At 37.9% G+C, this 11,452-nt stretch overlaps 1 protein-coding gene across 2 annotated transcripts; it reads right to left on the bottom strand.

Annotated features, from left to right (window-relative positions):
- Window positions 1-719: 719 nt before the first annotated feature.
- Window positions 720-10,312, bottom strand: C2H3orf33 (chromosome 2 C3orf33 homolog). Of its 2 annotated transcripts, none has more exons than XM_033122737.1 (5): window positions 10,179-10,312; window positions 7,952-8,011; window positions 4,502-4,649; window positions 3,717-3,877; window positions 720-1,478 (listed from the first exon to the last, which is right to left on the bottom strand). In XM_033122737.1, exons 1-5 carry the CDS (start codon window positions 10,290-10,292, stop codon window positions 1,095-1,097), a joined length of 867 nt encoding a protein of 288 aa, XP_032978628.1. In that variant the 5' UTR covers window positions 10,293-10,312; the 3' UTR covers window positions 720-1,094. The 2 variants fall into 2 exon arrangements, with proteins under 2 accessions (XP_032978628.1, XP_032978639.1); XM_033122748.1 differs by lacking the exon at window positions 10,179-10,312 and adding an exon at window positions 9,876-10,143.
- Between the last annotated feature and the right edge of the window lie 1,140 nt (window positions 10,313-11,452).

Below are 11,452 nucleotides of genomic sequence, written 5' to 3'. Positions count from 1 at the left end.
AAACATCCCCTGAAAACAAAACAAAAAGCTATAGAAGCATTAGATGCAGGCAACAAAAATTAGGATGTCATCCTATCCGACCCCAAAGGAGATGAAATAAAATCACACACAGAAATTTTTTTGTGGAAAATTTGGGACCTCACTAAAAATTAATGTTGGAAATCCATGTTGTGTTTTAACCAGGAGTCGGGCAGCAGCAGTAAACTTCTCACTCTGTATTACTGATTAGAACAGGAGTTAACCCTTTGGTCCAGATGATACCTCTGACTTGTCAGTATCACAAGTCATTAAGAAAAACTTCTGTCGACATGGTGGGTGTGAGGAGATTACTGCCGGTGTTGTAAGAAGCTTTGTGCAGTCAGAATACTGTCAGCAGCAAGTGTGTGTTTACGTCCAAGGTTCAAACCAATGCAAACTGGCTTTAAAAATAAACAAATGTACTATGTCACACAATGAGAAATTGGGAGGTAAGATCTTTCAAGAACTGGTTACTTTAAGGGTTCGACAAGGCCGTGAGGTGCCCTATTCTTTCTGTTCTCTGTGCTGCCGTCCTCAGCACTTTGTCTTAGGATTATCGCCCTCATCTAACAACAGGTGGAAAGGAGACATTCTTTATTACTAGGAGTGGTTGAACTGAACTAACTTCGTCTGGAGCACTGCCCCAAATTCACAAGCAGTTAATAAGCAACTGGGAGAAAAGAATAGCCTCAGACATGAGGTATAAACAATTCTTTTATTATAAATAATCAAAGTTGATAAAACTGGAAAAATAAACATGGCTACCCAAAGCAACTAAAACAACACAATGGCCAATAGTTAAACTCTCTCTTCAAATATTAACACTATATGTATGTATCCTTCAATCTGGTAACTTTTCATAGTTTTTTTCCTAAAAGAATACTACATTAATCACAATTTGTTTAAATTAGTCTGCTATTACATTTGTAACAATCATCTCTTAAATATTTAAATACCATTAGAATACAACTTTGATCATTTCAGGAAATTTCCATTTCGGCTCAATGAAAAATAGTCATATATTTACATGTTTTGCTCTTTTCAGAATAGGTCACCTCCAGACCTCTTGGAATATTTCACCCTTTTCTACGAAAGTGTATGCGACTCATAAGTTCTTTGAACTTCAGTATTAAGTAGTTGTCTTTCCATGCTTCATAAGTACTTCTAAATTTGTCATAACTTTTTTTCAGGTTGAAATCTGATCCAGCTTTTTTAAAATAACTGTCTTTTTTCCATGTTTCTCTCCAAGAGTTTTTGAATTTTTCCAAATAACTTTCTTTTTCAGATTCTTCCTTCCATATTCCTTCTCCTTTTTTTAAGGCTGTTAATTCAGCTTTAAGTAAGTTTCTGTGAATTTTCCAATAGATTTTAGAATCATAATTTAACCCTTTAACAAGAACAGTTTTGCCAAGGCCTCTTCTCAAAATTTCTTCATTCAGATTCACACTAAAATATCTACCCTTGAATAAAAAAAATAACACAAATCAATTATTTAAGAAAATTGCTAGTATACCCATAACATCTATTTACTTTAAAATCAGTCATTCAGCAACTTTAGTACTACAGGCAAAAGCCAAAAATATAAAGCAAGAGGGTCCCCAAGAGCTTAAAACAGCTAATGCTAAATCCAAGAATTTCATTACCAGAAGAGATCCTTGCTCAATCAATTGCCTCTTTTATAACATAACACAGAGTTTTCCACAAGCTCATAAGTCTCCTATCCCCAAGTGGCAAAGAAGCGGTAAAGTATACATAAAGGGTTTTGGGGGTTGTTTGGAGGGGGAACAACAGTTTGGAGGGGGAATGGAGCACACAGGATAGCAAAATGACAGGAGATCACAACAAAAGAAACAAAACAGTAGACAAATGCGAAATGAACTGAATCATCACTGAACTGTTAAATTAGTTGAGAATTCCAGTGTCATGGAAGGCACTGGTATGTAAATGAATTTTTAAGACTTTCCACAAGATAATTAACATAAAAATAGGCCTGTCCTTGAACCTTCATCCTTCAGGAAATTTCATTCATGGGATACCTCACTTCCTAATGAAATCCACTAATTTACAGTATAAAGGAGAGCCTGCTTAGCCATTTCTATAGTCCTTGTGGGATTTTAACCTAACAAGATTAATTTTAACGCAGTACTAATAATTTCATAGCTTCATTAGACAAGTAATTTATAGTTAAATTCTAAAAATGTGAAGACTCCAGGTTTACATTACGAGATAGTTTCTAGGACTAGCTAAAGAAACAAAGTAAACTTTTGCTATTTTAAATGCAGTAACTCTTGGTATATGATGCTAAGGAATTAATACAGTTTTAAAAGTTTATCGTATTCTTCTCAATCTTTTAAATTTTAAGAGCTCGTTCCCTTAAACCAAAATCAGAAAAATTAAAATTCAACCTGACACATTAGTAAAATTCAACAGATGTAAATTACCACAATATACATATAGCATACTTTGGTCACCTCCTAGGAAACAATATAAGGTAAAATCTATAAAGTGAAGTGTAGGTTCAGGACCCAGGAAGAATTGGGCGTGAATACAGGTTCTTTCACTTGGTTATCCTGAATCCCACGTGTGCATGGGAATAAAAATAGTGATTCCACAGGGGGTTTGAGGATAAATAAAATATATTCCTTAACTGAAAGAGACAATAATATTGTAAGGCCTTTGACATCTTTTATTTAATTTTGTATTATCTACTTTTAAATGTAAGATGCTTCAAGCAATCAGTGTTAGATAATTCTTATTTTGAAAGAACTGAATATGACCCGGACATGCAACGATTTCATTAGGCTTTCTATTAATAATCCGAAAAACTTTTAAGAATTAAAACAATTACAATTCTAATTACATTAATGTAAGGTTATTTTTTTCTTCAGATCATTCTTGTTTGTTACATAATAAGGGACTTTAAAAAATAAGAACTGTTCTTGGGGTGACCAGTTAGCTCAGTTGGTTTGAGTGTGGTGCTAGTAATACCAAGGTTGCCAGTTTGATCCCCGCATGGGCCACTGTGCCCCCCTTAAAAAAAAAAAAAAGAAAAAAAGGAACTGCTCTTAACCCTGTCATAACAACATTTCAACTATTTAATTTTTCTATGTTCTTTTTTCAATAATCACCCACCAAAAATGTTGAGTAAGATATACCCAAGGTCTCAGGACAGTGACATGGCACCACCAGCAACACAGATGAAGCTCTGGGCATCCCATTACACAATGGTTATGGGCAATCATAACGGTAAGAAAACTCTGAGGCAGTGTTTTTAGATGACTGACTACTGATCAGTGTTCAAAGACTGAGCTATATTTACCTTCAGAAAACACCCCTGCTCTTTATAGTTTCCAATTGACAAGCATTACTCAACCAGTTGTTTCTAATACAAGTGTGATATCATATACTCAGGCATAACAAATGTATAGATTCTCCTTAAATTAACAATATCCAGAGTCATTAACAATTTTAAGTTTGTTTCCTTTTAATTATTTTGTTTTTCTACAATAAACATACATAAAATTTTATAACAAAATTTATATACAAAATACCTGGTTCTCTATACATAATCACTGTAAGTAGCAGTTTAAAAAGACAAAAAATATTCAGTCCCATTATATATTGAAGGTTCTAATTAAAGACATCTTTATGTATAAATAAAAATAAAATATTACTCATTATTTCTTCACACTACTTACCCTATTCACTAAAAGATAGCAAAAGAGTGTTGAATTCTCCTTTCCAAGAAGTTGAAACCATAGAAGTTGGGAAGGTTTCAGTTCTTTTTGTAACCACGCCTTCCCAGTTTCAGTGAGTTCTACTCCAGCCAGCTTCACCAGCAAAACACCACATGGCTCTTCTAACAAGGTTAGGTAGAAAAGAGTTTAGCTTTAATATCACATTGTGAAAGCAAAGTCCAAAAATCCTTTGGCCCCCCAAAAACAACAGATTATATTATGTTCATTTATAAATACCCAGACTCTCTAGATGTAGGTCCATCTATTTCTATATTCAAGTTTTCTTTTAAAACAAGTATATAACAGATGGAATAATATCACAAACCAATTTCAGTAACCTCCACAACAGGATATGGGGTTTAACCAATTTACCTTTTTTTTAACCTTCCAGATTTACTTCTACAAATACACACACACACACGCACACAAAGCTATAGATAGGCATTTTAATAATATGGGCTCTTACTGCCAATGAAACTGTATGAACTGCTTTTCCACTTAACCTAACAGGTTCTCAGTATTTGTGGAATGAATGCTTAAATGGCTGAATGATACTGAGTGGTTGGGGTAAAAAAGGAGATTAAGGAGGAAAGGAAATCTGAAGCTAAATTAAATAGTTCCTTGTACGTAAGGCTAAGAGTTTAGAGTTATTAAAATTAAAAAGACTTTTATTTGCAATTTTAAAAATAACGTCTAATAAAGGAACACTAAAATAGTTAGTCTTATTATTCTTGCACCTTACTTACTTCTCCATGAAGCTATAATAGGTAGAGTAATAGGAATATGTTCAATTTCCAAACCATTCTCGGTTATTCGGCGTAATCGACCACGTAATTTAACATTCCTTCTTATAAATTCTACTGGAATATCTGAAGAACTTGTAAATTTTGACGTCTGCCAATTTACAAAGAGAAAGATACATTTCATTATTATTTTAATTTTAAATTAAGCATGTTAAATTATCTAAACAAAACAACCACTGAAAAATTATTTGGTTCTTAATTTTATGTTAATGTTGTAATATGATTTAATCAAAAGTGTTTACAGGACCATTATTTAGAAATCTTTGTTACTGTTTTACAATTTCAAGCTACTATATAGAGAACATTAAAGAAACTCCTAACTTCTAAAAAGTTAACAACCTCAAAATGACACAATTCATCAAAAAGCAGCGAGTACAGATCTATACTTGGCACCACACAAGTCTGGTTAAATAGTCACTATCCTGTTCTATAGATGTACAATCTATTCATGCAGATACTGTTTGGAGAACCTAAACAAAGCTGAGTCAAATTAAATTAGAACTCTTAATCAACAAGATTTTTTTCCTTATTTTTTTATGTCGTAGGAGAAAAAGGCCCCCCCAGAAGACCAACATTAGGAATTTAATTAAATACCTAATACCTAATGCCCTGAAGTTAGTCAACATTATACCTATGTCTTCAATATTAACAGTACTATAGGGACGAGCTTCACTCGTAATCATGGCTAGGTAAGAGCTTCACATATGCAGAAGGATAAATTAGTACCCATCTTCCTAAGATAGTCAAATTGAACTAAACATCACACAAAAAAATTCCACACAAGAAAAATACGGTAGCAGACAAGTCCAAAACGTGGAACATTCAATGGGATAAATAAATGACTTGGTCACTCTAACAAACCAATGGCTTGGGGGGAAATGTAGGGGGCAGGGGTGGACCATTATAAACAAATGAGACAAGAACATAAAAACAAATACAATACCTGGACCATTTGAATCCTGCTGAATAATTATCAATTTAAAAAAGACGTCATGGAGGCAATCAAGGAAATTTTAATATGGACTGGGGTTAGATGACACTAAGGGATTATTAATTATATTATATTTCATAATGTTATAGGACAAACTGACATTATGAGCCTCTTGATGCAAGGAACTATACACCATCACTTTGTTTACGCTAAATCTAACAAGGAAACACACAAATCCAGATTGTGGGTCATTCTATAAGAAAACTGGCTTGGACTCTTCAAAAATGACAATGTCATGAAAGACAAAAATTTTAAATAGAGGTAAGGTGGGGGAATATTCTAGATTAAAGAAGACCAAAGAGACATGACAACTAAATACAATGCATGATCCTTGTGGAATTTTCAACTGGGAAAAAGACAGTTCAAAATATCCTTTTTGAGTATGTAAATCTGAATATAAGCTGTATTTTAGATAACATTACTGCAAAAAGTGTTATTCGATGGGATATTAATGTGGTTATGTAGGAAAATATTCTTGTTCTTAGGAAGTACATTATGATTTATGGGGCAAGTTTCATGTCTGCAACTTGCTTTCAAATGGTTTCACAGAGGGAGAAAGAGAAAGCACAATTGTGGCAAAACATTAACAACTCATTCATAGAGATACAAAGTAGGTGTTACAAAATTTTTCTGAATTTTTAAGAACTATTGGAGGGGGAAGGATTCTGGATCTATATTTTCAGCATTAGTTCAAGAATGTGGAATATGGGGGGCGGCCGGATGGCTCAGTTGGTGAGAACACCAGCTCTCAACCACAAGGATGCCGGTTCAATTCCCACATGGGATGGTGGGCTGCGCCCCCTGCAAGTAAAGATTGAAAACGGCAACTGGACTTGGAGCTGAGCTGCGCCCTCCACAACTAGACTGAAGGACAACGACTTGGAGCTGATGGGCCCTGGAGAAACACACTGTTCCCCAATATTCCCCAATAAAATTTATTAAAAAACAAATGTGGAATATGGGAAATGTAAATAAAAGAGAGGAGAAATCCTAAATCAAATGATGAAGAATTTGAGTCACCTGACGAAAGTTGTTTATGAAAATTGTGTGGGAAAAACAAAGAAATATGGGCTAATGTCCACATAGATGGCTCCCAATGTGGTTTTGTGTCATCACTAAGTGGCACTGATGAACTAACATCAATGGGAGGGGGTGCTCCAGGAATAAGTCATGAGTCTGACCTGGATGCTCTCCAGTTTAATATGATCACCACTGACTTGAATGAGAACATAAAGATGAAACATCACCATCGTCTGAAGCTTGGAAGGGTATGAATACTGAAAGTCAAAATTGGTATTTAAAAAGATCTTGACAACTAGAATGATAAGCTTAAATGTAAGTCTTCCCCTGTATTACACCCCAAACTAATGAAGGATAGAATAGTAGTTGTGGGAGATAGGGGGGAGGGGGAGAAAGAGAGACGGGTTTTGTGAACTCAAAATGAAAGTGTGATAAGGTTATCAAAAAAAAAAACAAACCCTCTCTTCTGCTTTCCTGCTGCCCCTCACCAAATTGATTCATGTATTTTTTGAGGGCTAACAAGAGAAAGGATCCCTCTGCACTATTTTTACCCAAACTCTTAATCAGATCATTTAATATTTTCACAATTTGGAAACTTTGAAAATACAAATATTGTGGGACATATAGATTTTTAAGATAAAGAAAAAAGTAGAACAAAAACACTGAAGTCTCAAAAGTTTCAGTCTAAAGAGGATAAAAGTGCCATGGTGTTGGGGAAAAGGCAACAGCTCAATACAGGTAATAAATGTAAGAAATAAATATATACAGAAGAAATCTATGTCAGATTGCAACATAACACTAAAATTACATCCTATGGCAAGCATCAGTTATATAAAAAATTACTTGTAAGTCTTGAAATACCAAATGAATTTAATTTCCACAATGGCTATTATTAAACCATTATTGAAAGGGCAAAACACATGCTGACTGAAAGCATATTTTTTTTACACTGTACATCTTGCTTTATTCATTGAACAACAGATCTTAAAGATTGTTGGAAATAAGAAAGAGCATAAATTATTCAGAGCAAAGGGGCATAATTCAACTATGATCTAAATCTAAAACCACTATAGAAAAGTTTTGAGATATTCCACGTCTGAAATGCAAACCTAGTGATTATACCATTCTAGCAAATTAAATCCTTTTCAGGATTTAATTTCTAAGCATGAAGAAAGTGATTATGGAAATAGAGGCCGTGTAATTATTTTCCATAAAATCCTGTGGATGTGTTACTTTTAAACCAAGATCTTAAAATATGTTCATTGTTCTAAAATACTATTTAAATGCTTCTAATGTGATTAACAAAATGATACCCTGCTTGAGATTAAAACTTTCTGAAGTGAGAAAAAATTAACTGTCTACTGCATTAGTTTTAAACTTACCAGTCGAACACTTCTTAGAAGCAAGGTTGTTCCAGCTATGGCCATTACGGTGCTGATGCTCTTAAGAAAGAGATTTAATGATTAATTCTCACGAATTATTATTCATAATAGTGAAAGTACTAATTAGAAGGGGGATAAAAGAAGACTGTCCTTCTTATATCCAACAGTCCCAATAAGGCACATTCTTCAAATAAATGCCCACTTCTTACAAAAAACTTTCTTAACTGCTCACCTACCCATTAATCTTCCCCTTTTCCTCCCAATCTGGCATGCACGGTAACTAGTCACATAATAATGTATTGTTCTCTACTTATATTACCTTAACCATGAGTTTCTTGCATGCATGAATCAGTCTAATACTTTTTGTGCAATGCCACATAACCCTGAGTCTACAGTGGGAATTTATTTGGCAGAAAACTTTATCACCAAAATCTTAAAATATAGTACCTTGGGAAATACATGGAGGTCAACAGTTGGGAAAAACTTGTTAATGTTTTTATAGTGCTTCATTTAAACTGAAACAGATCTAAAGGAGTTTAATTTAAAAACCCTGCAACTCCCTCATCAAGCTTGATAATCTGGGGCGGCCAGATGGCTCAGTTGGTTAGAGAGCGAGCTTTTAACAAGGTTGCTGTTTCAATTCCCGCATGGGATGGTGGGCTGCGCCCCCTGCAACTAAAGATTGAAAACAGCCACTAGACTTGGGGCTGAGCTACGCCCTCCACAACTAGATTGAAGGACAACTACTTGGAGCTGATGGGCCCTGGAGAAACACACTGTTCCCCAATATAATGCAATTAAAAAAAAGATAGCCATAGTCTCTTTAAAAAAAAAACAACAACAAAAGAGTGATAATCTGACACGCTTTCCTTTAATAAATACAACTAGGTATATAGGAAATGAAGTTGAAAACATACACAAGGGTACATTCTGTGACGGGTTATTTGGTATAATATATCCATGCACTAACTTAAACATGGTTTCCTCTCCCAATCCTGCTGACGTCATTTTTCAATTTGAAATAACCCACGCATCTCTTCCCGCTGACTTGGAAGAACGGAGGCCTTGTCGATTAATACTTATATATCTACCTGCAAATGTTTTGCTAGCAATTACTACGTGGTGGGCATTGCTTCAAGGACTGGAACTGCACTAGGGAGCGAAAACAAGTCCTAACCCTTGCGTTGCTTGGATGGAGAGTATGGACAAGGCTGATTGATGATACTACTCAACTTCCCAGCAGAAGTCAACAAAGTTAATCATTCCTTCTGAAAACACCACCTTCACTTGGCTTCTAGGACACCTAGTTTCCCTGCGCCTCCCTCCCGGTTCCTTCTTAATCTTTGCTGACATCCTCCTTTCCACTCCCCAAATTCTAAATGGTAGAGAGTCCCCCAGGTCTCGGTTGGAAACCAGGACTTCTTCAGCTTCCCTGACTCGCTCCAAGATGTCATCTAAACTTTAAAAACTACTTAAGGTTTACGCGGCTCATTCCCACAGGTGTCTGCCCAGTTCTGATTCCCCATCCACACGAGGCTCCTACAGCTAGCTGCCCAGAACACCTGTAACTACGTTTATAAGTCTAATGACCACCTTCAAGTTCACACATCTCCATTTAAAGTCTAATAGGCATCTTCAAGTTCACATGTCCAAAATGTTCTCCAGATTTTCCCAACACATCGTTTACTCCACCTCTTCCGCTACTTTCACCACCATCCACCCAGCCGGCAGCCCCCGTTTGATTCCTCTCTTTCTTTGTACCCCACACCCAAACCATCCACACCACCAACGGGGTCTTAGCCACAGTCCTCCGTCGCCCTGTCGCCTAAGATATTCCTCCCTTGCTCGACCTCCAGTGGCCTCTTCACTTAAAGTTTAAAAACCAAAAACCTCCTCTCTCCCCAGACCTACAGGGCCTACGTACCCGGCCCGCCCCGACCGTCTAATGGAGCCGCCGGCCCCGGAGCCGGGCTGCGTCGCCCTCAGGAGCCCAGGGCCCAGCACAGTCCTGTCGGTACGTCATTGGGCAGCGCTGGCCTCCGCGGCCCGCGGCGCCCACCCTCCCGGCGCTGCGAGCCCAGCCGGGCCGCGCGCCCCTATCGCTGTGGCCTCCGGAGCCCGCCGCCCTCCGCCCCTCCAGGTGCCGGCGGGATCCACTGCCCGAGGCCTCCCCTGGGCCCACGCGGCCCTGCGCCCACCACCTGCCCGGCCAGCGGGGCTGCGGTACCCGGACGAGGCGCAGGTGGTCGTCCGCCCACTGCGAGAGCCGCGCCACCACATTGGGCGCCGCTCCGTCTGGGTCCGCCGGCGGCGAGGCGGGGGCCGCGGGCCGCCCCGCCATGTTCCGGGCTTCCCGCGAGCCCGCGCCGCGCTCCTCGGGCGGCCGGCAGGGGGCGCAGTGCTCCTCCCGCGGACCGCGGGGATCGGCGATCCTCAGGCTGTTGGGGGCGCCGCACAGGCTGACCAAGAGTCCCCTTCTCCTGCTCCTGGGATTGGCCCCACGACTGTCCATTCGCTCCTTCCATCGCCTGTTGGCGGGCCTCCCAACGCTTCATGAGACATCCTAATAGTGACCCCTCAATATTTTGTAGGATTTTCCCACAGCGTGAGTGATACCTGTGGGACAGGGATGGGACTGAAGGATTCTCGGCCATGGTGGTGGGAATATGATCAGTTTGTGACTGCAATTAATCCAGCCCCAGTGTGGATTCCTCATGTGCCATGCAAGAAAGGAAATCGAAGTAGTTCATTCCTCCACCTACTTCCAAATACAATAAAATGCATATTTCTTATAATTGAATTGTGTTTAAAGCTCTCACAGTTGCTTTGTAAGCCTAATATCAGATGCTCTGAATCTCTGAACTGTTAATTGATAAAAATATAGAGAGCTACTTATTCAAGAAATCAATACATGGATGTTAAGTGAACTCATGGTAATCATTTTACAATATATACATAACATCAAATCATTATGTTGTACACCTAAAACTAATACAACATCATGTGTCACTTATATATCAATTAAAAAAAAAAGAAATCAATACAGCTAATATATTTTAAAGCAAACAAAAATGAGGTCAAGAACAATGCAAATGATACAGTAATATTTGTGTAAAGAAGCTGTGTGTGTGTATGTCTGAACCATGAAAAGCTGTGCAAGAAACTTATAACAGTTGCTCCCAGGAAGAGGGATTGGGAGTGGGAATGCGAGGGAGTTTCACTATGTGCCAGCTCTAATAGAACAATTTTAAATTTTGCAATGATGGAACTGTTTCACATCTGCACTGCCCAAGTTCATAGTTAATAGCCACTTGTGGCTATTGTGTGCCTGAAATATAGCTAGTGCAACTGAAAATAATTTTTTAATTTAATTTTAATTTTTTTTTTAACTCATTTTATTTTAAGCTCCAAGTCAAGTAGTTGTTTCAACCTGGTTGTGGACGGTGCAGTTTACAGTGGCCGATGCGGGAATAGAACCAGAAACCTTGGTGTTATGAGCAT

Source organism: Rhinolophus ferrumequinum, chromosome 2, assembly GCF_004115265.2.
Source record: "Rhinolophus ferrumequinum isolate MPI-CBG mRhiFer1 chromosome 2, mRhiFer1_v1.p, whole genome shotgun sequence".
NCBI classification, from domain to species: Eukaryota; Metazoa; Chordata; class Mammalia; order Chiroptera; family Rhinolophidae; genus Rhinolophus; species Rhinolophus ferrumequinum.
The sequence above is the reverse complement of the archived record's forward strand: the minus strand, read 5'-3'. Positions and strand labels throughout refer to the sequence as shown.

Coding starts and splice junctions, on each gene's coding strand:
- C2H3orf33 (XM_033122737.1), bottom strand. CDS start 10,292: ATGGCGGGGCGGCCCGCGGCCCCCGCCTCGCCGCCGGCGGACCCAGAC. Junction 8,012..10,178: donor ACCACCTGCGCCTCGTCCGG/GTACCGCAGCCC, acceptor CTCTTTCTTAAG/AGCATCAGCACCGTAATGGC. Junction 3,878..4,501: donor TATTATAGCTTCATGGAGAA/GTAAGTAAGGTG, acceptor TAACCTTGTTAG/AAGAGCCATGTGGTGTTTTG.